Source organism: Cryptomeria japonica, chromosome 4 (genome assembly GCF_030272615.1).
Source record: "Cryptomeria japonica chromosome 4, Sugi_1.0, whole genome shotgun sequence".
Taxonomy (NCBI): Eukaryota; Viridiplantae; Streptophyta; class Pinopsida; order Cupressales; family Cupressaceae; genus Cryptomeria; species Cryptomeria japonica.
The window spans coordinates 602,835,701-602,863,128 of NC_081408.1; the positions used below are offsets into that span (position 1 = coordinate 602,835,701).

The 27,428-nt window shown below is 40.2% G+C and overlaps 1 protein-coding gene across 2 annotated transcripts in view; it reads right to left on the bottom strand.

Moving 5' to 3' along the window:
- Nucleotides 1-287: 287 nt before the first annotated feature.
- Nucleotides 288-27,428, bottom strand: part of LOC131061062 (uncharacterized) — a 165,279-nt gene continuing 138,138 nt past the window's right edge. For both annotated transcript variants that reach the window (XM_057994563.2, XM_057994562.2), the window contains exon 7: nucleotides 288-677. In XM_057994563.2, the coding sequence (XP_057850546.2) occupies nucleotides 417-677 (261 nt within the window). In that variant the 3' untranslated portion in view covers nucleotides 288-416. The remainder of the gene's footprint in view (nucleotides 678-27,428) is intronic.

Sequence of the window (27,428 nt, forward strand, 5' to 3'; positions counted from 1 at the left end):
CTTAACATCAGAAGAACAAATTATATCTGGTTTAAAGCATACATGAAATAAATACATAGCCTTGTGCCATAAAGTTATTTATGATCTTTGTTTGAAACTCAAAGCTCTACCTTGCTCGAACGTAATGGAATCTACTACTACCCCTACTACAGATTCCACAAAAGTAAGGGCACTGGATTTGATTTAGCATCTTTTATGTTTGTATCACAGAGGAAATGGGATGACATGGTATTCGAGAATTATAACTCAATTCGGAAAGCTATTGCTGTTTAATGAAGCAAACTAAATGCGATAAGGGACTCCTAAAAAAAATTATTTTATTGATCATGGTTATACAAGATCAAAAAACCTGACAGATCCTCTCCATTAAATTTATCCACGGTTTTCTGCACACGTCTACAATTGATTTGAAGTCATTACTCTGTCATGGACTCACTTTCAATAGACAAGCTAGATAAATCACCAAACTGTTCATATTTAAGTTGTCTTGAAGCCTCATAAACAGCAATTCCCACACTAACTGAAAGATTCAAACATCGTACATAAGTTTCCAAGATTGGGATTCGAACAGTTCCACCACCATAGATTTCATTTGTACAGTCATTCAAAACCTCTGTGGACAACCCGGAAGTTTCTGAGCCAAAAATAAGCCAATCCCCAGGTTTGTAGACTATATCCTGAAGAGATTCACAAAAACCAAAAAAAATTGTAGCTTAGTTTTGGCAAGTGTAGAGATGCATTATAATGCTCTTCTGGAACTTTGAGAGAGTTATCTTTAAATTATCAGACAACAAGAATGAACTTGGTGACTGAACGTAGTTATAAAAAAACAGATGTAAGAAATATAACAAGATACAAGAAAAGAGGATGATTCAATGCACTACGTGATGATCATAACATTAAAATTTGATTAGGCCAAACATATAGAAATATTAATAATGAATACCAATAAACAGCAATATTCATAAATAATACAACGTTCAAACCTCCAAAAGCGCCATACAAATATGTATACTGCAACAGAGGTTATTGTGTAGTAGAAAGTTTTTCTCTATGAAATGAAAAATTAAGGCATCAGATCTATAAATGATTAAAGACCATTACGATGGGACTAGAGATTCCTTCTCTCATCAATATAACAGTGTTAAGGCACTGGTTTGAAAATCAAAAGCCATAATTCCTAGACCCTTAGATTCAAACAAGTAAGAAATTCAACAGATATGCAGAACGCACACATGGAAGGAGAAAGAGAAATGTATGGAACTATATGTATATTCATTAGATAAAGTATATTCTATTAATAACGAGGACCTACTAGAGCCATCTATCTATCTATTTTAATAAACGGGGATTTTTAGAAATCCAGACCAAACCAAAGCAATTAGGTTTCCGTATATTGGCAGATTTCTGATTCTAGGGCATAATTTCAGTACAAGCATCTTTAAAATTTATAATCAATATTTTCACAACCATATAAAGATAAGCCCCAAAATGTTAAAATGGGGAACAACCATTTTGGCAATATTCTACAAATATAGATGAATCTAAACAAGCATTCACATCCATTTTGTGATCAACTTTAATAGAAAACCATAAAAAGATTGACCTAAGATAAATTGAGCATATTGAGTAGAACAAGTAGGCCAAAAAATATACCAAAAAAACATAATCTTTGTCAATAAATATAAAACCAACTTTGTTGAACGGAGCTGTGACAGATATTCAAATTACTATTTTGTCAAATCTTAATTCTGCTTAGGAATATAAATTGCCAGTTGAAAAGAGTCTTAAACAAATCATATCTCCCTTCAAGGGAAATGTAATAGTGGCAGTCAGAACTAAATACAGAGAGAATCTATTAGATTGCACTATTGATATTTGAGAACTCTCACTGCTTAATATAAGCTTTTTAAAGGTAGATCATTTTAATCAAAACTTGGTATATCAATGTGGAAATGAAACCTTGATCCAGAATATTTGATCTTGGTGAAAGATTTCATAATATTTCAAATAATACTTCTGGCTGGCAATGGCACTGAAATTTTATAAATGAGTGGCTTTTTGCACAGGGACAGCTCACTGTCCCCAGAACAGTCAGAGGATATCATAGACATCCCCAGCTGTCCTCATGCATTGTCAGGGTTTTGAGATGTTTCCAGGATATTAGGTCGGTATCTCTCTTTGCAGGGTGCGGCGAGGGGATGTTTCCAATGTGTCCCTATGTCCCCAGAACGTCTCCAGTACAAGGATGGATCTGAAAATTGTGGAACACATTTTCTGGAGCTTTTGCAAACTTGCAAAATAATTCAAAGATCTTAGACCTAAGATTACCCTAAAGAATGTTAGACAATAACTTATGTACATAATAACCTATCTTTATCCATCATAACAGACTTGTTAACCTCATGTCTAATCCAAAACAGAGTTTTACGCTAAATAATGTTGGCAATTTTCAGAAGGCTGAGAATTCTTTCTTTAAATACGCATGCAGGTAAAAATTCTTGCAAAAATTCTTGCAGGCATTGTGCACTCTGCAGATAAGTAGAAAATGAGATGTTGGGCCACTGCCATGCCAACCTTGCACTAGTATTCATGCTTGACAATAACCATGAATAATACTTCAACCCTCATTATTGAGCTTGCTGCTTTAAGAACAACAAATTGGGCTGCATCCTGGAGTGAATTGATTAAGTGGTTTTTGTCTAGAGAAGTAAGCAGGGCCAGAGGCATTTATTTGTTGTGATTAAGGTGTCTCAACCTTAGGGTGCTAACATGTTGATTATTTAATTATTTATTACACCCACTTTGGAAGTCCTAAATTTTAGGAGACTAGTGTCATAGGTTGCTATGTTGGGACTATAACAATTTCTTTATTTACTATGACGGTTGCTGGTTCAGTGGAAGACTCATGAAGAGTTATTTTTGGGCAGCTGGTATTTATGGTGGAGTTCACTTTTGACAAGTGATGTGAGGCAAGGCAAGATGACTGTTATACGTTAGTGCCTTGGAAAGTTGCTATGTGCAACATGTCATGGAAATGGCAACTTGTTTTTGACACCACTTACCTTTTGACTGTATGAGTTGATCTCGGAAAATTTGGGCGCTTCTTAGTGTATTTTGAATGACAAGTTCAATATTTTTTGAGAAGCTATTATGTGCCGGAATTTCTAAGGAGTTATCTGTTGTTGTAATTACTCCTGAAGAGCATTGGCTTTGTGCATTGTATTGTAACTCTTGTTGCTGATAATACAATTGAGCTTTGGCTTTTGGAGTGTGGGTTTTTTCCCGAAAAGATTTTCCCATGTAAATCTAGTGTTTAGGTTTTAATTGTTTAAATTTGGATTTTATATGTGCATCTAATCTGTAATAGTTAAAGGGCTTGTAAGAAATTTTTGCATTATCTCTCATGTTAGATTTAGCACTTGGAAGCGTTTTTCCACACTTTGCTTCCTTTCAATTGGTATCAAAGCCTGGCCAACTTTACTATTATTGTTGAGTAAAAGGGTTTTTTGTGCTAATCTAGTTTCAGTGGGAGTTTTACGGAGAAAGATTTCATAACCTTGTTGTAATTTGGAGATGGTAAGCACATCGAGCTAAATAGAGATGGAGAAGTTTAATGGTGACGATTTTGAGTTGTGGAAACTCAAAATGGAGGATATGCTCGTAGATAGAGATCTATGGGCTGCGGTTTCTTAGACAAAACTCCAAACTATATGTTGCACATCTAAGTTATGTTGTCAGCGATGCCAAACTTGGTGTTCCGAATAGAGTCTGACCCCTGAATATGATCTTGTATTGTTGCAAGTTTCTCAATCTGGTGTTGTTGTTGAGTTTATGGTGATGTTGTTGAGTTTGATAAATGTTTCTTTGTCTGGTGTTGCTATCAAATTTGTGTTGGTGAAATATCTCTAGAAAGTTACAATTGTGGCAAGTTCAATATGCAAGAAAGAATACTTAATGTTCCAGTGGTAGAAAGCTTTGCATTCCTCCGGATGATGAAGGTTATGTATATTATTTTTGCTCTACGGATGTTGCATAATTTGGTTTTGTGGTTCGTGAATTGTAAAAGTTTGCTGCTGTTGTTCTCTGACAATGACACTATCTATCAGATTGGTTTGGAAAGTGCTTGGTGGCCTCCGGATATGTTGAATCTTATGTTGTAGTCTGCTGGAAATGTTTATTTGGTTCATGCAATATTTCAGTTTAATTCTTGGTGGTGTTTCTATTCCATGAGCGAGTTATGCTAGTATGTGCTTGGTATATTCAGTTGTGTTATGCTTTTCAGTGTGCCCGATTGGATTATCTTGTTTGGATCATACTTTTTGATCTAGATATGTATTGGAGGCTGAGTTAGAATATTGTTATGGGTCTCGCCATGGTGTATGGAGATCCACGTTAAGAAATTTGCATTGGAAGATGTTTTGGTTGACTGATTGCTAAGATTTTATTGCTTATCTACATGTTGCGTTTGGTGCCGACTTTGGAGGATGTGTTAGTGCGTGCGACACGTTAAATTCGACTTAGAAGGATGTGTTGTGAAGGATTTGGCTACCCTCTTTCTCTTGGAGTGGATGGCATTGGTTACTTTTGGTCCAGGTGGTTTATTTTATGCAATATTGTTTACTCTGTCTGTGGCCGACCCTCAACTAGATTTTTGATGACCTAACTTGTATTTAAGGAGTGCAAATGTATGAGTTGTGTATGGGATAGAGTGTGAATTGATTAGAAGTGAAGAAGAATGATGTTCAAGCAGATTTGGTACTGTGGATGTGTGAAAGTTAGTTGGTGCAGAGATTTGAAGGTGATATATTTAGTGTGAGAATGTTCTAAGACAGTGATTGATGTCAGATGTGTTTGCCATGATATTGGTCACTTGACACAGAGGTTCAAAGACAATTTCATGATAAGGAGATAGTTTTCATATCAGTTTGCTATTCTTTTGTTGTCGGAAGACAATGGATCTCTTGCCAGCCCTCTTTGTATCTTGCCCTAAAGTAGTGAGCCTCAGTTGTGCAAGTCCATGTATCTTGCCCTAAGGTAGTGCGCCTTAGTCTTGCAAATCCATCAGATGCATAATGCTCCTTGGCAATGAGCCTAAAACATTGTAATCAATTTTATTAATATTGTGAGTATGATTCTCACCATAATTTTTCCCTATTGGGTTTTCCACGTAAAGTTGGTGTTCATGTGTTGATGCTTGATGATTTTCAATATTTTTGTAGAATAGTTAAACATTGCTTAAAATTTGTTGGATCAGTATTATAGAGTTTCAGACTAATTAATCTCCCCCCCCCCCACTCAATTTTGTTGTGGGTCCAACAATTTACATCAAAGCAAGGTTCCTCTTAGAACAACTTAACCGCTTGAGGTCAATCCGGAATGTAGGAACTCAATTTTAAAGCTCAAAGGTTTGATGGCACAAATTTTTCTTATTGCAAGGAGAGGATGGAATCTTATTTGGAAACTTTGTTGAGTAGAATCTAGGAAATTGTCAAATCTGGTTGTACACCTTCACCAAATGGACCTCAAACTCCGAATGAAATTAAGAATCATGAGAATAATGCAAAGTATAGAATTGTAATTATTAGTTGTTTAAGTGATGCAATATTTGGCAAGTTTACCGGATTAAAGGAAGCCAAAGAAATTTAGAACAAGTTAAGTCAAGCATATGAGGTAAATCCTAAGACAAAACAGGCTAGGGTAATGAATCTGAAACACAAATTTGAATGTCTAAAGATGGCCGATGATGAAAGTGTTGAAAAATACATACACGGGGTAAATGAGATTGTGAATGCTATCAGAGGTGTTGGTGGAAAGATAGAAGAAGGTGATGTTGTGAGAAAGATTTTGCTTACATACTAAACCATGCAAGCCTAAGAAGTGTGCTACTGAAGAATGTCATGATTTAGATGAGTATGCAATTGATCAACTCATTGGATCATTATCTGCCTATGAAATATAAGAGATGGAAAATATCAAAAGGAAAAGAAAAGAGGCTACATTCAATGTTTCAAAGATAGCTGAAGATGAACCAGAAGCAATTGAAAATATGGATAAGATTGAAACAAACTTTGTGAGAAGACTGAAGAGAGGAACTAGAAAATACAAAGGTAAGTTACTTTTGAAATGCTTTAACTGTGGAAGAATTGGTCATTATGCTTCTAAATGTATGTATAAGGAAGACTACAAGAGATCTGATGATGATGATGAGAAGAAGGGTAGACACAAAAGATACGACTCAAAGAAAAAAACAGATGATAGAGATAAAGGAAAAAGGAGCCTATATTCTATCGAGACCAAAGAAACGGGACTTGCCCGGACTCGCTTGAACTTGGCGAGTCTGAGTCCGAGTCATGCTCGGCGAATCCCTAGGACTCGGACTTGGACAAGTCCGGCGAGTAAACTCGCCAGACTCGCCAAGTTGGCGAGTTTGGCTCAAACTCGCCAAACTCGGCGAGTCCCGAGCCCCAGACTCGGCCGGTGTCAAGCTAAAGTAAAGACAAAAAAAAATAGTTTGCAATGTTTTTTTACTTCCGTTTTTTTTTGTTAATTATCTCCTATCCCTAAAAGTGACCTTCATTTCATTCACTTGCAAAAAAATGAGTAAAATGAGTTGGGAAGAAAAACAAGGGTGCATAGAAGAAAAACCAGCAAGGAAGAAGCTCAAGTTTTCTTCAATTTGTCACATTGGAGCTACATTGTGTTTGGATTTGCTGCATCAAGAGTTGGATAGGAAGAGTTTGCAGCTCATTTCAAGTTTGTTGTAAGAGGTAAGATTGTTTTTTTGAAGATTATTTTGTTTCTTGTATGCAAAAATTTCATTTTCTATTCATTTATTTAGACAGTTTTACATTTTCTTTCAAAACCTTTTGTATGTTTGTATGTAGCATGTAGTATGTAGTTGTAGTGTTGTACTATGTAGGGTTTGTAAATTTCTTTTTTTTTAAAGTAGGGTTTGACAAACCCTACTTTAGTTTTTTTTAATGTATGTATTAATTTTATTTTGTATTTGTAATGTTTTATTGCAGCAAACTTCACTTTCTTATTTGCATCAACTTCAAGTTTCACAAAACTATCCTAAAATGTTTGCTTCAGCTTCTAGACCCCCCATTAGAAAGGACCCTGCTTGGAAATATCATGAGGATTTTCCAAGGCAAGGAAAGGGGCAAACAAAATGTACATTTTGCAAAACAATATTCCATGGAGGTATATATAGACTGAAATACCATATTGCTGGTGTGTGTGGACATGATGCCAAACCATGCCTAAAAGCACTCCCTGAGGCCATAAATGTTATGTAATGGTTAAGGAAATTGAAAGGAAAAAGAAACAAAAGGAGGATCGAGCGGCCATTGGAAGAGAGGCAAATTTAGGAAGAGGGACACAGTTAGGTTGTGTTGGACGCCCTTCTTCCTTACCTTCATATCATCTCACTCAATTTGCTATTGCTGGTGCTTCCGCTTCTACTTCTATAAGTGGCAGTGTCACCGCCACTTCTCATGTTCCTAGCACTAGTAGTTGTAGTGCGAGTGTTAGCATTGGACCTCAGATTGGTAAATCTAGGTTGGATTCCTTCTTTGTGCCTCGCACTACTCCTGGGTCCCAACCGTCACTTGAGGGCATGGGTTGGAACAAGGAGGTCCATGGTGCTGCTAAAATGGCAGTTGGCAGGTTTTGAACCTACAGCAGTATTCCATCCTTTGTAGCCAGGTGAATGTTTTACTAACTTTTATGTTTGATTGTTTTAATTTTTATATTTAACTAATCTCATTGAAGTTTTATACTTAACTTATCTCATTGAGTTTCTTTGCGACAGGTCTCCTTATTGGCAAGAAATGGTTGATGCCCTTACCATATGCGAGGCAAGGTTCAAAGCCCCTAGTGAGAGTGATTTGAGGGGACCCATTTTGTCTCAAATGGTGGATGATGTGAAGAAGGATTTAGATGAACAACGCCAGATATGGAGCACTAAAGGTTGCACCATCATGACTGATGGTTGGACGGATAGGAGAAATAGAACTCTCCTTAATTTTCTTGTTTCTACCGCAAGTGATTGATTAATTTTAGTTTCATATAGTCTTTAATTTTTTATTTTTTATCTAATGGTTTATTGAATGATCATTGACCTAGCTTAATTTTTTTATTTCAAGGGGCACCGTTTTCATCAAGTCCATTGATGCCTCTGCCCATTGTAAGAATGCCACCTACCTATGTGAGCAGATAGAGGAGGTGATTGATGAGGTGGGAGAGGATAACGTGGTACAGGTGGTGACCGACAATGCAAAAAACTATGTTGTTGCGGGTAAACTTTTGATTACAAACTAATTTTGTTTGCAAATTAATTACTATCTTGTAGTTTGTACCTCCATTAATTACAATTTACAATGCAACAAATTATGTTGTTGCAAGTAGACTATTGATGGAGAGGCACCCATGTATAGTTTGGACTCCATGTGCTGCTCATTGCATTGACCTCGTGTTGGAGGATATTGGAAAAATCCCATGGGTCAAGAGATGTGTAGAAAGGGCAAGAAATGTCTGCAAATTTGTATATAATCATTCATGGGTGTTGGCTCTTATGAGACAATACACAGAGCAGAAGGAGTTGCATCGTCCAAGAATCACAAGATTTGCCACAAACTTCCTCACATTGCAGTCCATGCTTAGGTCTAAGTCTACTTTGAGACGTATGATTGTTGGTGAGGAGCGGTCTTCCTCATCCTATGCTACCACCCCTACAGGGAAAGATATGGCAGACTGCATTTTTGATGAGCAAGACTTTTAGGTCCCTTGTGATGAGATAGTGAAGGTAATTTTTTTATAAATTCTACAATTTAACTTCATGTTTTATAACTTATTATATGTATTCTCTTATTTGCTCATTTTTCTAAATTACACAATATTTTCAATTTTGCAGCTTGTTAAGCCCTTGGAGGTTTTGTTGCGAGTTGCGGATGGAGATAAGCCCGCAATGGGCTATATATATGAGGGCATGGATAGGGCGAAGGAGGCCATCAGATTCGTCTATGGAGATGAGAGCAAGTATGGTCCCATTTGGGAGATCATTGATAGGAGATGGCATCATCAGCTTCATAGGCCCATCCATATGGAAGCCTATTATCTGAATCCGGCATTCCGTTTTATCCCTTCTTTCAAGGCTGATGTGGAGGTCCTTAATGGGCTATACTCAATCATGAAGAAGATGGGACCTGCTGGTACTTCTCAAATAGACCTTATTCGAGAGCTACAGTTGTTCTCAGATGCACAAGGGGAGACCTTCTCTCATCCTGTCGCCAAAGACAATAGGACAACTATGATGCCAGGTAAAAATAAATTGTAAGGCTTACTTTTAGTTTTATTGTATATTATAACTTGTTAAATAAGTTCATGAGTGAGACTGATTTTATTTATTTTTCTCATTTCAAACTCAGATCATTGGTGGAGCTTTTTTGGCCCAAGGACACCAAATATTCAGAAGTTGGCCATTCGCATCTTGAGCCAACCATGCAGCGCATCAAGTTGTGAGCACAATTGGAGTATGTTTGAGCACATACACTCCAAGAGGTGCAATAGATTATCTGTGGAGAAGATGAATGATCTCGTCTTTGTTCACTACAACCTCCGCCTGAGAACGAGAAAGAATGCATTAGTTGACATCTCTCCTATCATTCTAGATGAGGTTGATCTTGAAGCAGAGTGGGCCAATGAGAATCAGACAAATCCTGGAACTCCTACAGCTGTCTTTAGTGATGATGACATTGATTGGATCGACCAGGTAGATATAGAGGCTGAGGTTGTAGCCATGGCACAGGAGGAGCAGAGAGCACGAGCAGAGACAGGAAATACTGAGACTCAGAGTGACACAACTGTTCCTGATGTTGGTGAGCATGGCATGGTGTCACGGGGAGCGACTGTGGCTGCTGAATCATCAAGGACCCACCTTAAACGCCTTCGCAAGCGGCCAGGGCGAGAGGGTGCACGGCCCTCTGAGCCATAGGCTTGTAGACTTGTAGTTGTATTTACTATTTACCTTTGGTATTTGTATGAAACATTTGATGATGATCATATGATGACATGGACTTTTTATTCCATGAGTTTTGTAATATTGTATACATTTGACAATATTTATATATCTATGTTTGTTATTTTCTTCAGCTACAATTTGCGTTTATGCTTATGTGATTGATGTATACTTGTGTATGTAATCAAATGAGCAGAGTTTGATAATGTTATTGTGTCTTTAAGGTGTATTCAATAAAGGGTGTCTGAAACAAGTTTTAAATCTTTAAAAATCTCTAAATTTCTTCAGTTTTTCACTTTCCCGAGTCCAGCTGAGTCTGGAGCCGAGTCTGATGCCGAGTCTCGAGTTCGAGTCCGAGCCGAGTCCAAGTCCCGTTTCTTTGATCGAGACACATTCATCTAAGGATAAGATGGTGATTACTCGAATGAAGAATCTTTGTTTCTGACTTCAGAAGAAAAGAATAAGGAAATGTCTGCAAGACCAGAAAGAGTAAAGATCAGTAGAAATTCAGTAAGTGGAACCGAAAGCTTGGATCATTGACTCTGGATGCTCAAATCATATGACCGGTGAAAAAGAGAAGTTTATTAATCTTGAGAAGTATGATGGAGGATCAATGAAATTTGTAGTAGAGGAAGTTGCACCTATTTGTGGGATAGGAAGCATTACAATTGATGGTAAGCATAAAACTAATAATGTTTATTATATTGAAGGTCTGAGACATAATTTATTGAGTGTTAGTCAAATGTGCAATAAAAATTATGAAGTCACATTGAGTACGTCTGGATGTATGATTAGAAAAGAAAAATCTGAAAGATTGGTTGCAAAAAGTGTTAGACGAAGTGGAAATGTCTATAAAGGATAAAAGTGGGAGTAGATGTTTGCTGGCACAGAGCAATGAATGTTGTTTGTGGAAATCATGTCAATTTTGATAACATTGTGAAGATTAGTACTACTAAAGTTGTGAAAGATTTATCAAGAATTGTCAAACCTGCTGATACTGTGTGTAGGGAATGTCAACTAGGAAAATAAACGAAGAAGACATTCAAGAACATGGAATATTCTACTTCTAAACCTTTGGAATTGATTCACACAAATCTTTGCAGACCTACTAGGACAAAAGGACTCAACAGATACTTTATGTTGCTTATTGATGATTACTCTAGGATGACATGGGTTACATTCTTGAAAGAAAAATCTGAAGCTTTTGAAAAGTTTAAAGTATTCAAATCAATGGTTGAAAATCAAGTAGATACTAAAATCAAATGTTAAGATCTAATAGAGGAAAGTTTACTTCAAATGAATTTGATAGTTTTTTGTGAAAAACATGGAATTAGAAGGTGTTTTTTCTACTGCAAGAACCCCTCAACAGAATGGAGTTGTAGAAAGAAAGAATGGGACTATTATTGAGACGGCTAGAACTATGTTGAAAGATGCTAACTTGGCTAATGTGTATTGGAAAGAAGTTGTGCATACTGTCGTCTATATTCTTAACAGGGAACAAGCAAGAGTAAATCATACTAAGACACCTCATGAGCTGTGGAGTGGAAGACCTCCTATTGTGAAGTATTTCAAGATCTTTGGAAGCAAGTGTGATGTCACAAGAGATGAAGATGATCAAGGAAAGTTTGATACTAGAGCAGATGAAGGGATATTTCTAGGATATGCTACAAACAGCAAAGCCTACTGATATTACAAGAGACTAAACAAGATAGTAGAAAGTACACATGTAAAGTTTGTGAAGAATGGGGTCAGATTGCCTTTGAATCTGAACTAGAGACCCAATTTGAGATTATTTCGATTGCTGCAAAAGAGAAGGTTGATCTAGAAGACAACAATGGAAAAGAGACAAATGAAAAAGGAGAACTTGAGCAAGTATCTAAGACTCCAACTAGATGTGTGTGAAAGAACCATTCAGAAGATCAGATTATTGGAGACAAAAATAAAGGTGTTTAGACAAGAAAAAGAGTTGGAGAAGCCAATGAACAAGTAAATTTTTGTTTTCTTTCAGGGGTGGAACCAAAGTTATATAAAGAAGCAAGCAAAGAAGATAGTTGGGTAAAGGCATTGGAAGAAGAGTTGAATCAGATACAAAAAAAAAAACATGGGAGCCACCCAGACCGGTAGAAAAAAACGTGATAGGAACTAAGTGGGTGTTCCAGAATAAGCTAAATGAACAAGGACAAGTCACAAGGAACAAAACAAAATTGGTATGTAAAGGTTATTCACAAGTTGAAGGAATTGATTTTGAGGAAACTTTTGCTCCAATAGCTAGGATGGAAGCTATAAGAATGTTTCTTGTTTTTTCTTCTTACAAGAACTTTAAGGTGTATCAGATAGATGTTAAGTCATCTTTTCTAAATGGAGAACTTGAAGAAGAGGTATATGTTGAACAGTCAGATGGGTTCAAGTTGTCAAAAGATCCAAATACAATTTGTAGATTGAAGAAGGCATTATATGGACTCAAACAAGCACCTAGAGCTTGGTACACTAGATTGGATAGATATATCTTACAACAAATTTTCAAAAAGAAACTGTTGACAGCAATCTTTACTTCAAAGTTGAAGGTAACAAGCCACTGATTGTTGTTGTTTATGTTGATGATATTATATTTGGAAGAAATGATGATCTATGTAAGAAGTTTGTAGAAAAGATGCAGAAAGAATGTGAAATGTCAATGATTGGTGAGTTATCTTTCTTTCATGGTTTACAAGTTAAGCAGCTAAAAGATGAAATTTTCATTTCTCAAGCCAGATATGTTAAAGAAATGCTAAAGAAGTTTGAAAAGGAGAACTATAAACCAGTTGCAACCCCCTTGGTTGTTGATTGTAAGTTAAGCACAGATAAATCTCCATAAGTTGATCAGAAGAAGTACAATCCATGATTAGAGGATTGTTATATTTAACTGCCTCTAGACTAGATATCATGCAGGTTGTTTGTTTAGTTGCAAAATTTAAGGCTAATCCAAAGCAATCACATGATCAAGCAATAAAGAGGATTTTTAGGTACTTGAAGGGAACTCCGAATTTTGGTCTTTGGTATAAGAAGAATGGAGATTTCATGCTGAAAGCATACACAAATGTTGATTGGGTCAGATGTGTTGATGATAGGAAAAGCACAAGTGGAGGTGCATTTTTCTTGGGAGACAAGTTAGTCTCTTGGTTAAGTAAGAAGCAGGATTCAATATCTCTGTCTAGTGCAGAAGCAAAATAACATGCAGCAACATCTTGTTGTACTCAAGTTATGTATAGATAAAACAAATTCTTAAAGATATCAAAGTAGTGTATGATGAAGCTTTTCCCATCATGTGTGATAATACAAGTGCCATAAATATTTCAAAGAATCTGATAATGCATTCAAGAACTAAACACATCTCAATCTAATATCATCTTTTAAGAGAGAAGGTTGCAAAAACAAAAGTTAGCTTGGAGTATATTTCTAAAAAAGAACAAGTTGCAGACATCTTTACTAAAGTGTTGGCAAAGGATACCTTTGATCTCAGGTTGAAATTAGGCTTTATTGCCCCTCCTTTCTCTAACAAGATGCATAGATGAGGTGAACCTTTCTAGGGGGAGATTCAAGGCTTATTCTTTGTCTCCTGGATTGATGATGTTGTTGCTCTTAGGGGGAGCAGTGGAGTATGTAATTTCTATTGGTTGATGCAGAGTAGTGTCAGAAGGAATATTGCAAAGATCAATATAGCATGTTGTGCCCTTTGTCTTTGATGTCAAATGGGGAGAGTACTTTTGGTGTTGCTTTTTTTTTCAAGTGTAGCCATCAATGACAAAGGGGGAGATTGTTAAACATCTGAGTTATGTTGTCATTGATGCCAAACTTAGAGTATGATCTGGATATGATCTTGTACTATTGCAAGTTTCTCTATCTAGCGTTGTTGTTGAGTTTGATGCATGTTTTTTTGTCCGGTGTTACCATCAAATTTGTGTTGGTAAAATATCTCTAAAAAGTTACAGTTGTGGCAAGTTCAATATGCAAGAAAGAGCACTTAATGCTCCAATGGTAGAATGCTTTGCATTCCTTCAAATGATGAAGCTTATGTTGTGTATATTGTATGTGCTTTGTGGATGTTGAATCATCTGGTTTTTTGGTACCCAAATTGTAGAAGTTTGTTGTTGTCGTTCTCTAAGAGTGAGTGTTTGTCAAACTGGTCTGAAAGGTGCTCGGTGGCCTCTGGATATGTTGAATCTTGTGTTGCAGTCTGGTGGACATGTTTATTTAGTTCATGCAATAGTTCAATTTATTTCTCTAGTGGTGTTTCTATTCCCCGAGTGAGTTATGTTGGTCCGTGCTTGGCATATTCAATTGTATTATGCTTTTCAGTGTGCCTGATTGGATTATCCTATTTGCATCATACTTTTTGGTTCGGATATGCATTGGAGGCTGAGTTAGAATATTGTTATGGGTCTCACCATAGTGTATGGAGATCTGCGTTAAGAAATTTGCATCGAACAATGTTTTGGCTGACTGATTGCTAAGATTTTATTGCTTATCTACATGTTGCGTTTGGTGCCGACTTTGGAGGATGTGTTAGTGTGTCCAACACATTAAATTCAACTTAGAAGAATGTGGTGTGAAGGATTTGGGTACCCTCTTTCTCTTGGAGTGGATCACATTGGTTACTTTTGGTCCAGGTGGTTTATTTTATACAATATTGTTTACTCTGCCTTTGGCCGACCCTCAACTAGGTTTTTGATGACCTAACTTGTATTTAGGGAGTGTAGATGTATGAGTTGTGTATGGGATAGAGTGTGAATTGATGAGAAGTGAATGTAAATGATGTGCAAGCAGATTTGGTACTACGGATGTGTGAAAGTCAATTGGTGAAGAGATTTGAAGGTGATATATTCAATGTGACAGTGTTCTAAGACAATGGTTGTTGGTAGATGTGTTTGTCATGATATTGGTCGCTTGACACAAAGGTTCAAGAACAATTTCATGACCACAAGATTCTTCTCATATCAATTATACTATTCTTTTGTTGTTAGAAGATAGTGGGTCTCTAGGCAGCCCTCTTTGTACCTTGCCCTGAAGCAATGAGCCTCAACTGTGCAAGTCCATGTATCTCGCCCTAAGGTAGTGTGCCTTAGTCTTGTAAGTCCATCAGGTGCATAATGCTCCTTGGTGTTGTGTGTATTGCACACACACCCCGTCCATGACAGGGGACCCCCACTACTTGGAGAAAAGGAGAGGGAGGCGTTTAAGCGAGGTAGATCACAGCTGCACTTTCAAACCTGACCTTTGTAAAGCTCGAAATCCACGAGAGAGGGAGGCTCGTTGAAAGGTTTAGGCTTTGAAAGCCACCAAAATCCCGAGCTTAGGGAAGTAAAAATCGCTCATTCCACACCCAGTAACCCGAATTGCAAGGGTAAAACTCCAATATCCTTCCATAGGCCGAAAGTGCCCAAATGAGGGAAGTTGCACGATTTAGCTTGGTAGCCCGAAATCCATAGAAAGGGTGAATTAGTACGAAAACCAAGTCATGCGATTTAGCTTGATAGGCCGACATTGACAAAGCATCCAAATCATGTAACATCGTCCCCTAGTGAGCCGAAAACACAAAGGCCTCCAAATCGCTCAAAAAGGCTTCATCGGCAGAAATCGGCCAACGAGGCCAAATTCGTGCAAATCACCTCACTTAGCCGAAAATGGCACCAAGCTAGAATCGCGCATAAAGCCCAAATAAGCCAAAATTCTGAGAGATAAAGGAGAAATCACGCAAAGTGGCCCTTTGAGCTGAAATTATTTCAAGAGTTAAAATCGCACAAAAAAGGCTCATTTAGCCGAAAAGCACCAAGGAGTCCAAATCTCGCAAAGTAATCAATTTGGCCAAAGTTAGAAAACGTCTAAATCTTCCAAATCGGCTCCAAGGCCAAAATTCCACTTAAGTCACAAAATCGGCCTAAATGGCCATAATGCAAGGCTAAAACTCAAATTCAGCCAACATACCCGAAAGTTTGAGGACAAGGAAAAGTTGAGGAAGGCCTGAAATCGCGCATTTCTTCTAAACAAGCCGAGTTTCCAAGATTTAAATCGTGAATTCCCCCTTATTAGGCCGAAAACAATGAAAAGAGTTGTTCAATTAAAATCGCGCAAGCTCACAAAAGTCGACTTAAAGGCCAAAATTGAAAATCAACACAAAGCTCGCAAAATCTTCTCCTGAGCCAAAAAGGTGAAGAATGTCAAAATTCGCCAATCCTCTCAAATGCCGAAAAGCTTCAACAAAGGCACTTCAACCATTGAGCTAGAATCTCACATTTCCCCTAAGAATCACAAAATTGTGTGGAATTTTATCCTTTTGGTCCAAAACTTTCAAAAGGGAGAAAAGACGTTTTCATAGAAAGTCTCGCATCTTGGCCAAAAGGGCCGAAATTTGAAGGGGATTCATGATAATCATTGACAATAAAGTCTTGCAAAAGACTTCAACTACCCGAAATTCCAAGACTTGGGTGATTACAAGGTTAGATAGCACATTTTGATCCAAGGGTGTGAATTATAGAAGTAAAAGTGGTGTTAAAATGGAAAGCCAAAATCTCACATTTTAGGTGAAGCGTTCGAAATTGAACATAACATCTCACCGTTCACCTCTCAGGCCTAAATTTCGTCTAAGTTGGAGAGCAAATCAAGACGAAGGATCGGATTTCATGTTTGAGGAGAACCATTTAAAAGATACATTTCACAAAGAGCTTCTCAAGCCCGAACTCCACCGAGACGAAGCCAGACGTTAAATAAAATTTAATATTTGTCAAATTAATTTAATTAATTTTTCAAATTGATTGCTTAAAGGTGAAATTGACTGTTCGCAGAAAAACGACATCGGGAGGAGTTAAAGTGACGACTTAACACAAGATAAAAGCCAGGTGTTGGAGGATGGAGACGAGATGTAGGAGCGCAAGATCGAAACCAAGAATTGGGAAGTGTGGCAATGGACCCCAAGCTGAAGTCCACCACCGAGACCAAAAGACTGAAGAACATTCAAAATGCAGCAAGTATGCATTCTCGAAGGATACACAGCTAGGTTTAATTTCAGAAATTCAGTTCCTAAAAACTGAAATTGTTTAATGTAAAATTGTCTGTGTGCCCCACTCAAGATAGTTTGAAACAAGTGGGAAACAGGTCAGTTGTGGATCAGTTATGTTCACCTACCGGATAGACCCAAATTGAAGCCTAACAGTTGTAGGCATTTGAGATAGCGGTTGGGTAGATGACTGAAAAGTGAGTGGGCATGGGTTAAGGCTGCCAGCTTCTGGAAGGTAGATTGTGGCCCCTGGATACAGTCAATCATGCCCATCAATTCAAATATGTAAAATCTATTAAAGGCAGAGGCCTTTCTATTGTAAAGGGTTAGACTCTAGTTAGACTATTAGATTTCAGTTAGAATATGTTAGAGTTTTGTAGAAAGTTAGATTTTAGGAATAGCATAGAAATGTTGCAAAAGATTGTTGTAATGGCAATCAAAATCAATATATGAACATTGATTTGGTGTTTGTTATCTTAGTTTTCTTCCGTTTGCATGGTTTTTTTTCAGCAGTTTAGATAGATCTTTCCTTTTGGGTGTGCAGGTATTTCATGGATTCGAGCTCATACCATTGAGGATATGTTGATTGTGTATCCTTGTGTATGGTTAGTATGAGCCTTTAAATCATTCTTAGTTCAATTGCAGGTGTCCGTCTGAGCTGCGCCAGAATTGGGTGCTTAGCCATGCGCCTGCAGTCTGAAAATCTTCCAAATCCCCTCGAAGATTGCACCATTCCTGCGAAGTTGTGAGTTATTATGGCTAAGTAGGGATTGGTTTTGTCGAATCTGTCTACCCGCACACCAGCCTTGTTAATTTTAGGTCTCCTATCCCTCCTCTTTTGCTTTTATTTCGCAGCTTGAGAATCACAACATCGTAGGATGCAGACCAGCTTTTTGCAAAAACGTAAGTCCCCTTGTGCTCCCCGCAAAAGACATCGACCATTGAGTTATCCTGCAGTCAAGAACTGACATTTGGAACCTTAAAGTTGTCCCCTTTGATCGATTAAAAACAGCATTAAGGCTTCCTTATACAAGAGAGGATAGGATACTCGACAAGATCATTCTATTTTGCGTTGGCCGGATAGAGTTGCAGCAATGCGACTTTAGACACGTCAACACTTGGTAGTGAGCCTAAAACATTGTAATCAATTTTATCTATATTGTGAGAATGATTCTCATCGTGGTTTTTCCCTATTGGGTTTTCCATGTAAATCTGGTGTGTTGATGGTTTATGATTTTCAGTATTGTTGTAGAATAATTAAACATTGCTTAAAATTTGTTGGATCAATATTATAGAGTTCTGAACTGATTCACCCCCCCACCCTCTCAATCTTGTCGTGGGTTCAACACTATAGTGCAGGATGTATGGGATACAACGAATCGAAAAGCCAAGGGTTTGATAAGACCCTGTCTAACTCAATCTATGCTCCTGAATGTCTATGATGAGAAGACTGCATCTATGCTTTGGAAGAAGCTTGGTGATATTTATCAAGGGAAATCATCGGTAAATAAGTTATTCCTGAGAAAAAAGTTGTATCCTCTGAGGAAGGAGGATCTATTGCAAATCACATGAATGCATATAACATGTTGGTTGCCCTACTAGGTTCTCTTGGTATCAAGATAGATGAACAAGAGAAATGCATGCGTATGTTATGTTCTTAGCTAGACTTGTGGGATCACCCTTTTATGGCCATTGGAAGCACAACAACCACTTTCAAGTGGAGGATGCGGTTGCTTTGTTGTTATCTGAAGAGATGCGAAGGAAATCTTCCAAGATGGCAAAGGAGGCATTGGCTTCTCGTGTTAGAACAATGGAGAAAGGCAAGAAGGACAAGAAGGGTAAATCAAAGTCTCCAGGGAGATCTAAGTCTCCTAGTAAAAGTCCAAGGAGAAATGTTGGAACTATGGAAAATCTGGTCATTTTTGTAAAGAATGCAAGGAGGATAAGAAAAGAAGGCTAAAAAGGATTTCTCTGATTCTAACTCAAAAAAATCCTCTCAAGATGAAGTAGATGCTTTTGTCACAGTCATGGCAACACATGCATCGGAAGATGTATGGTTGATAGACTCAAGTGCCTCCTTCCACATGACCTCTCACAAAGGTTGGTTTTCAAAGTACGAAGAGTTTGATGCTGGGAAAGTGTATCTAGGTGATCTGGGTGATGACTCTCACCTAAAGTTTGTTGGCCCCAATTCCCTAATGGTAGAGTGAAGAGGACTGATGGTGTCCTACATATACCTGGTTTGGCACGAAACCTACTTACTTTCAATTAGCAAGTTGAGTGATGTTGGTGTGCAGATCGTTTTCTCAAGTGGTGGATGCAAGATGACAAGAGGTTCTATGTTGCTTGCGAAGGATGTTTAGATTGGCACCCCGTACAAGTTTGATGCATGAATGGTTCAGTGCAATAGTGCTTTTGTGAAGTCCAAGAAAAAGGCTTTGGATTCTTCATCTTCACCATTAGATCAACCAAAGAATAAGATTGTTGTTTCTACATTTAATGGTCGTTCTCTCAAGGTACCTAAGGGTGCAAATGCTTTGGAGATGAAGCTCCCAAAGAGGCAGACAATATTCTGGCACCAAAGACTTGGCCATACTGGTGAGAAGGGTTTTAGAGCCTTGAAAAATAAGTGTCTTATTGAAGGCCTTGATGATTGTAATCTCAAGTTCGACTTTTGCGAACATTGTGTTTATGGTAAACAACATCATGTTTTCTTTTATTCTAGTTCTCATAAGTCTTCTAGGGTTTTGGATTATATTCATTCAGATGTGTTTGGTCTTGTTAATGTTCCTTCGATATCTAGATCTATGTATTTTGTTTCATTCAAAAATGACTACAATAGGACACTTGTATATTTCCTAAGAACTAAATCAAAAGTTTTTCCTCGGTTTAAGAAATTCAAATCCTTGGTTGAAAACCAAATTGGTAAAAAAATTAAGTGTTTGAGGACTGACAATGGTAGTGAGTTTTGTTCGGCAAAATTTGACAGGTTTTGTAAGGTCGACCATGGGATTCAGAGAATCCTTGGTTGAAAACAAAATTGGTAAAAATTAAGTGTTTGAGGGCTGACAACGGTAGTGAGTTTTGTTCAGCAAAATTTGACCGGTTTTGTAAGGACTATGGGATTTAGAGACACAAGACAACTCCATACACCACACAACAAAATGGAGTTGTAGAGATGGCAGAGAAGATGAACAAAACATAGATGGAGAGGGCTAAAAGTATGGTGAGTGGTGTTGGCCTTGAACAAAAGTTATGGGCTGAAGTTGTAGCCACTGCATGTTATTTGATTAGCAAATCTACTACTTCGACACTAATTGAAAAGACACCCATGGAGGCATGGTCTAGTAAGAAGCCTGTTTAGCCCTTAATGTGAGGTTTGTAAACTCACAGGTAACAAGGATTTCCCGCACGTACCAACTATTCATGTAACAGAACATTCATATATCAAAGAAAAAGTAACAACAACAAACAGCTATACAAGAAGAATGATATCTTTATTGAATTCTCAAGAATATGCCAGTACAATACCATCCCTGCCGAGGTTCCATCGGAACCATATATAGACTCGACGGTTGGCCAAGTTGCCAACCGTCACTAACTACCAACTACTCCACAGAAACCTCTCGGAGACTCAAACATAAACATAAACACTCGTCCCCACTACAACTAACATATGTTATTGACCCCTAACATCAGCCCCCCCGAAAAGTAGCCGTCTTCCAGACGACTAAGACAATAGGAGCTGGAATACAAAACAAAAGACTAGGACGGAGAAGGGAAAGGAAGCGTCCTTGTAGTGGTCAAAGAAGAAGATTGTTGTCCTGTGTGAAGCTGAAGGTTCTACTCCGCTACCAGCTGCAGTTCTCGTGCCTTTTTCACCATGTGCGTGGCTTCCAATAGTTTTTTGTCTTTTTGCTCTATCTATAAGGTAAGCTTGGCCACCTTTGCTGCCCATACTTGCACCTCCTTCTGCATGCTGCAACGGGCCTCATAAATAGTCACCTTTGTTTCTAGCTCATCCCGCAGGTTCCTTTCTGCTACCGCTAGCTATGCATGCTTCTCCCCTTCCTTCTCCAGTTTTGTTATATACAGCCACTGCACCTCCTACTCTATCTGACGTCGTCGCATCTGCAGGTACACATCCCAAAAGGCTCCCTCCATGTTGCGGAAGGTGGTGCCCAAGGTGCCCCCTCCTTCCACCAAGCGCATGCACGTCCATTCCTGTGCCATTTTGAGCGTACTACTATCTGGCCACCCCTGTTGTTCGAAGTGGCACGAAAACTCGTCTGCACACCTAGAAGTCATGAAGTGGCAAAATTTCTCAACGTCAACGGAGTTGTCGACCTCCATCTGCCGAGTCAACTGTGCCATCCCACGTGCAACATCTGAGATCCCTTGTAGCTCTCCATGAAACCGCTGGAGCAAGCCTGCTAGATTGCTAGGATCTGGTGGAGTGAGGTGAAGTCCTGCCAGTGATCCTTCTGGCCCGCTTTCCCCATCATAGTTGATCTTCCAACTCTGCCCACCACTTCCTGTTGCCCTATGCTTCCTGTCAACAAACATCCCCACATCCTGGTCTGTGATAGAGGTAGTCCTGTCCTGTGTCTGGTGCGGCCAATAGCCATGTCGTGCAGTGCAGGGGAGGGAGGGGGGTGAGGTGTGAGTGCAAACTGCCCCAGCCACCCATCCAACGATGCATCTATATCTTCATCCGTCAATGTCTCCAGTACTGCCAGCTCCTCCAGACCATCCCCAGTCATCAATACATCCTCTACCTCCTCTTTCTCTGCTAGTACCGTACTAGCACCTGGCGTACCAGTACTTGTCGATATTGTACCAGTACATGCTGGTACGTACCAGTACATGTTGGTACCATACCAATACATGTCAGTAGCGTACTAGTGCTTGTCGTACCAGAACCTGAACCTGTCGTACTAGTACCAACTCCCTGTACGGCGACCTCATCTTTCCCTGGTACGGCCTCCTCTGCCATTGTCTGGTCTGCCATACTGGTACCGTCCATGGCTTCCGACGCAAGTACAGCTAAGTTGATCTGTGGTAGTGACACCCACTGTTGTGTCGATGGTTCTCCTTCATTGATTTTTTGGAACAGCACTCCTACTAGTCGAACGTCCCCCACCGGACTGGCCACTGTGGTACCAAGTGTGCCAAATATAATTTTGGGGGTGTGAATTTCACCCTCGTGCTCTTCCATTGCGCTCGTAGCCCTCCATGTTGATCTTCCCCTTCCTCCTCTTCCTGTTGTTGCGATTTTGCTTCCCCTTCATCCTCTACAGTTGTGTGAGGTGCCATACGAAACCCCTCATCATCGCTCTCCTGCTCCTCAGTCTCTTCTGCCTCTTCCTGAAAATCCTCGGTGCTGCTGACATCTTCAACCTCTACGGACGCGTCCAGCTTCCTTCTCCCTTTTCCCGGTTGTGCAGTGTCACCCAGTGTGTCCAAATGAGCATAGTAGTACATGGTTGGCTTATTAGGTTCCACCCGTCCGCACGGTTCGAAGATTCCCCACATTTCTCACGGTGCTTGCAGGCATATGACATCCAAGAATAGGCTAATGGCATGGTGGCACATGTAAATTGTCTTGCGTTCCAGCTTGAGAAAATCATGAATTCTTTCCGCCAACAGTTGCCCCCAGTTGTACACTTTACCACACTTAATCCCATTCATTAGCCCTATCATCCAGACGGATATGTTTGATGCACAACTGGCTCTTGTGAGGCAACTTTTTACCAAGTCCATCAGCATTCTCCATTCTCCTAGTGCGATAAACGCACGCTTCAACCCCCTACTGTCAAACGAGGCACTCTTCCTTTGTTCTTCTATGAGGTCATCCCTACATACCAAATCCATCAGCCATTTCTTTTTTTCCTTGGTAAGCTTTTTGGTTGGTTTCGCTGCAGATGCTCCCTTCTCGAGTATACCAAATACCCTCCTGAAGTCTTCTAGTTTCAATGAAACTCGTACCGTGCATCCCTTGAACTAAATAATGGAAGCCCTTTCCTGCGAGTTGTATCTGGATACCATAGTTCGTAGCACCGGCTCAAAATCCTTGATGTTGAATGTCGACATTTGTATGGCATGGTCTACCTAAGATTTTCTGAGGGAATCCTTTATCACATGGTCGGGGGAAGTTTCCTCCCACCAGGTACGACATTCACTGCCAGTCACACTCTCAAAGGCTACATTCTCCGTCGTGATTCCCTCTGGATCCTTCTGCACTTTTGGCCTGATTTTGGCCTTCTAGCTGCTACTAGCTGGATCTGTAGCTGTCATGGTTGCACTGCAGCTGTTTTGCCCTGCTTTCCTATCTTTGTCCCGTCCTTGACCGTTATTATAACAGTCTGCAAGTGTGGCTCGCCAATTTGTACGGACCATTAGACCAATTATTGCTTCTACACTGTACCGATTGGCCCATATACTTTCCTCCCCTGACCGTATGACTTTTCTAATGCACGCCAACTTTGTACCCAACTTCGTACGGATGGCATAAAAAAAATTCTGTAGCGCTGCCTGTCGCGTACGGAATACCGTACGTATTGCACTGCAACCTATCTTCAATTCTGTACATTTGTTGTACAGTGTCCAATCTCCTCCATACGGTGTTCTATTTTCCTTGTCTTTCGTACCCCCCTTGTCGTACGGTCGCGCAAGTTCTGATTGTCTTGTTCGTACGGCACCTCTTTTTCGTACAGAATTCCAGCGCACGAGTTTTGTTTGTCTTCTGTGTACGGCACCTCCTTTCTGTACAGAATTCCAATGCGGGGGCTTGACTGCCTTCTTCGTATGACACCTCCTTTCCGTACGGCTCCCCCTGCTGTCGTTTGCTCGTGTACTGTACGGTTTCACTTCCAGGCATGCTCGTGTGGATTGTATAGCTTTTCCGTACGGCTTTTGAGTTACCAAACTTTGTACGACTTTTCCGTACGCTGTGTAATGATCGTCGTACGATTCACTAGCAACGTCGTACCGCTTGCTTCGTCCTATCTTGGATGCCTCTGTTCGTGTAATCCATACATTGTACGGATTCTCCTTCCTTGTTGCGCCTTCTACTGGACTCGCTCCCTTTCTCTTGGTCCTTCTGTTGTCACCAAAACAATCTTGCCTGTGTGTTGTATAAAAATAAACGTCTAGGGGGTTTTATAATCATTCGCTCTTTTCAAGGTTAGGGTTAGGCTTAAATACTTTATTAATTTTTTACAAAATAATTGCCTTTTTATCAATCGTATTTTTTCCTTACTTATTTCTCTTACTTTTGCCTGGCACTTTAAATTTTTAATACTCGTCACCCTTTGCCTTTTTATCCCCTCCATATACTCTTTTCTTTTTATTTTTAACATCGCATCTCTTATCAATTGTTTTAATTCCTTTATTTGACAACACTTTTTAAATGTACATCTTCCTACCTTCAGTTTACCACGTTCACATCGTTCAGATGGCTCTTTGTGATCCACAGGGTAGCTTACTGTCTCTACCAATACTGCCAAATGATTTTCTCGCCCCCCTTAGTTTCCTCGTTGTTCGGGTACTATATTTCTTCCTTGCTCTTCTTTTGCCACTTGTCCTGGCTTCCTTCCACCTTTCGTTTGACCCTTGGTCGACATCCTCATCTCCCCTAGTCCTCTTCATTCCTGAGGGATCATTCTGGGTCTTCAACTTTATCTCTAAATCGTGCAACCACATACAGACGTGCGGCAGCCTCCTATAGCATTCTTGTGCACAACACAACCCTACATACTCCAAGTCCCATATCTTGTCAACTAACAGAGCAGGTCCCACCCCCTTATATCGCCCATCAAAGTAACAGTCTTCGTACAGTCGGTACCATTTTACTTTCTCTCCGTCAACCTCTGATGGTCTCGCGGGGTTGGGGATCACCCGATATAATGAACTAGGTTCGGCTTCCGCTTCACCTGGCTGGGAGGCGATGATAAATAAATCTTTTGTTTTCAGCACCATTTTTAAACAAGGACCCAGGGTTGCCCCGTACTCCTTCAAGTTCAGTTCTACCTCTATGTCTTCAAGTTCCTTCTCTTTATTTGCATTCTCGACTTTCCTTCGAGCTTCAGCTTCTTCATTGATATCGTATGCTACGTACCCTTTTCGAAGACCTTCATATGGGGCCCGCTTCTTCCAATGTCCTGACACCCGCACCCATACAACTGGCTCCCCAAAATGTGTTTTTGAGGTGCTTGTGATTCCTGGGAACCGCAACACCTTCCACCTACTTTGGCACAAGCCGCTCTTCCATGGCTGCAAAAGGCTTTGCCCACTTCTCATCTCTCTGGTAGGGTTCTTCTTTTACCACTGGCTCTTCTTCGACTTCCTTGCTCTGGCCCGCGGTCCAATGCCCTTTGGTGGCATATCCTAGCATGTTAATCCCGATAACAGGTTTGTTCCGTTCTTTGTAGATTTTCAGCTTTGAACCATTCACTAGGTCCCTGATTGGATTGTTATCCAGAGTAGATAGCTTCACCGCCCCGTTCTGGCTGACCTCTCTGATCTTATAGGGTTCGAGCCAACTAACTTTAAACTTCCCCGGTCGGAGTTCGTTCCGACCGTTATACTTCAAAACCAACTGCCCCGGTCGAAAGTTGACTCGTCGTAGGTGTTGGTCATGCCAGCACTTCCACCGTCGTTGCGCTACCTCCGTAGTCCATTGTGCCATTATTCTTCGTTCGTCCAGTTTCCTTAGGCTGTCGAGCCTTGCACTCGAGCTTTCTTCATCACCGATTCTATTATCCATCGCCACCCGGAGGCTAGGTAGGGTGCACTCGGTCGGTACCACTGCATCCTGCCCATACATAAGCTGGAACGGGGTATGCCCCTTGGTAACCTTGTAGGTTGTGCGGTAAGCCCATAGTACGACTGGTAGCCTTTCCTCCCAGTCTTCCTGCTCCACCCCACACGATTTGTAAATTATTGACACCAACACCTTGTTGGTTGCTTCTACCTGTCCATTAGCTCGGGGTAATACGGACTAGAGAGATTGTGAAAGATTTTGAACTCTACGGTCATGGTACGGATTACTTGGTTGACAAAGTGCACTCCCCTGTCACTAGTGATTTGAAGGGGTATCCCATACCTCGTGACGATTTGTTCATACAAGAACCATGTCGTAGTCAGAGCCGTGTTATCTGGCAAGGCCCTCGCTTCTGCCCACTTGGTGAGGTACTTCGTAGCTACCACAATATATTTGCACCTGTGCATGCTACTCGCCTTCAAGGGTCCTACAAAGTCCAGACCCCACCGTTTGAATAGCTCCTGTGGCTGTGAGGGAAAGAGGGGCATGAAGTCCCTCTTGAGTGGTTTTCCTGCCCGTTGGCAAGTGTCACACCCAACCACCCACTCCCGGGCGTCAGTGTGTAGAGTTGGCCACCACAGACCAGCTAGAAGTACTTTCCTGGCAGTTACATCTGGTCCCATGTGTCCGCCTGCCAACCCGTCATGTGCTTCCTTCAACACGCTGGGAATTTCCTCTTCCATAACACATCTCCTCAGGATTTGGTTGGGGCCCATCTTATATAACAGGCCATTGATTAGCTGGAAAGTCTTACTCTTCAGTGCCAGCTTCCGCCATTCTCCAGGGGGCATCTCCCTTGGAAATGTGGAAGTAGAGAGGTACTGGCCGATCTTCTCGTACCACAATGGTAGTACTGCAATCTGGAACAAGTGCGCATCTGGAAAGTCCTTGTTCACCCCTTCGACTGATTCTCCTGATCTGATCCTTGATAGTTGGTCGGCTATCACATGGGACTTGCTTGGCCACACAATAATGGTGAAGGTAAACTCTTGCAGGAGTAGCAACCATCTACTTACCCGACCTTGGATAATTGGTTTATTTACCAAATACATTAGTGCCTAATGGTCCATGTAAAACGTGAACGGAGTAGCCAACAGGTAGTGGCGAAACTTTTGTACTGCGCACACCATCTCGAGTGCCTCCCTCTCCATTGTGCTGTAGTTTCGATCAGCCCTAAAAAAAGCGACTGGCAAAGAAAATGGAATGGTCCAATCCTTGCATCCCTACTTGTGCGAGGGTAGCACCAATCGCAAAGTTGGAGGCATCGACGTGTACGTGAAACTCCTTATTCCAGTCCGGGTACACCAGTATTGGTGCACTTACCTGCCGATCTTTTAATTCCTTGAAGGCTTCTTCCTGCTCCGTACCCCATACGAACGACTCCCCTTTCCTTATCAGCTTATCTAGGGCCCAAGAGACTTGTGCAAAGCCTTTGATAAATCTCCAGTAGTGGCCAACATGTCCCAAAAATGACTTCACTCCTGTAGCATTCATTGGGTTCTCCATGTTGACAATCACTCCTATCTTATCCGAGTCTGTCTTCAGACCTTCTT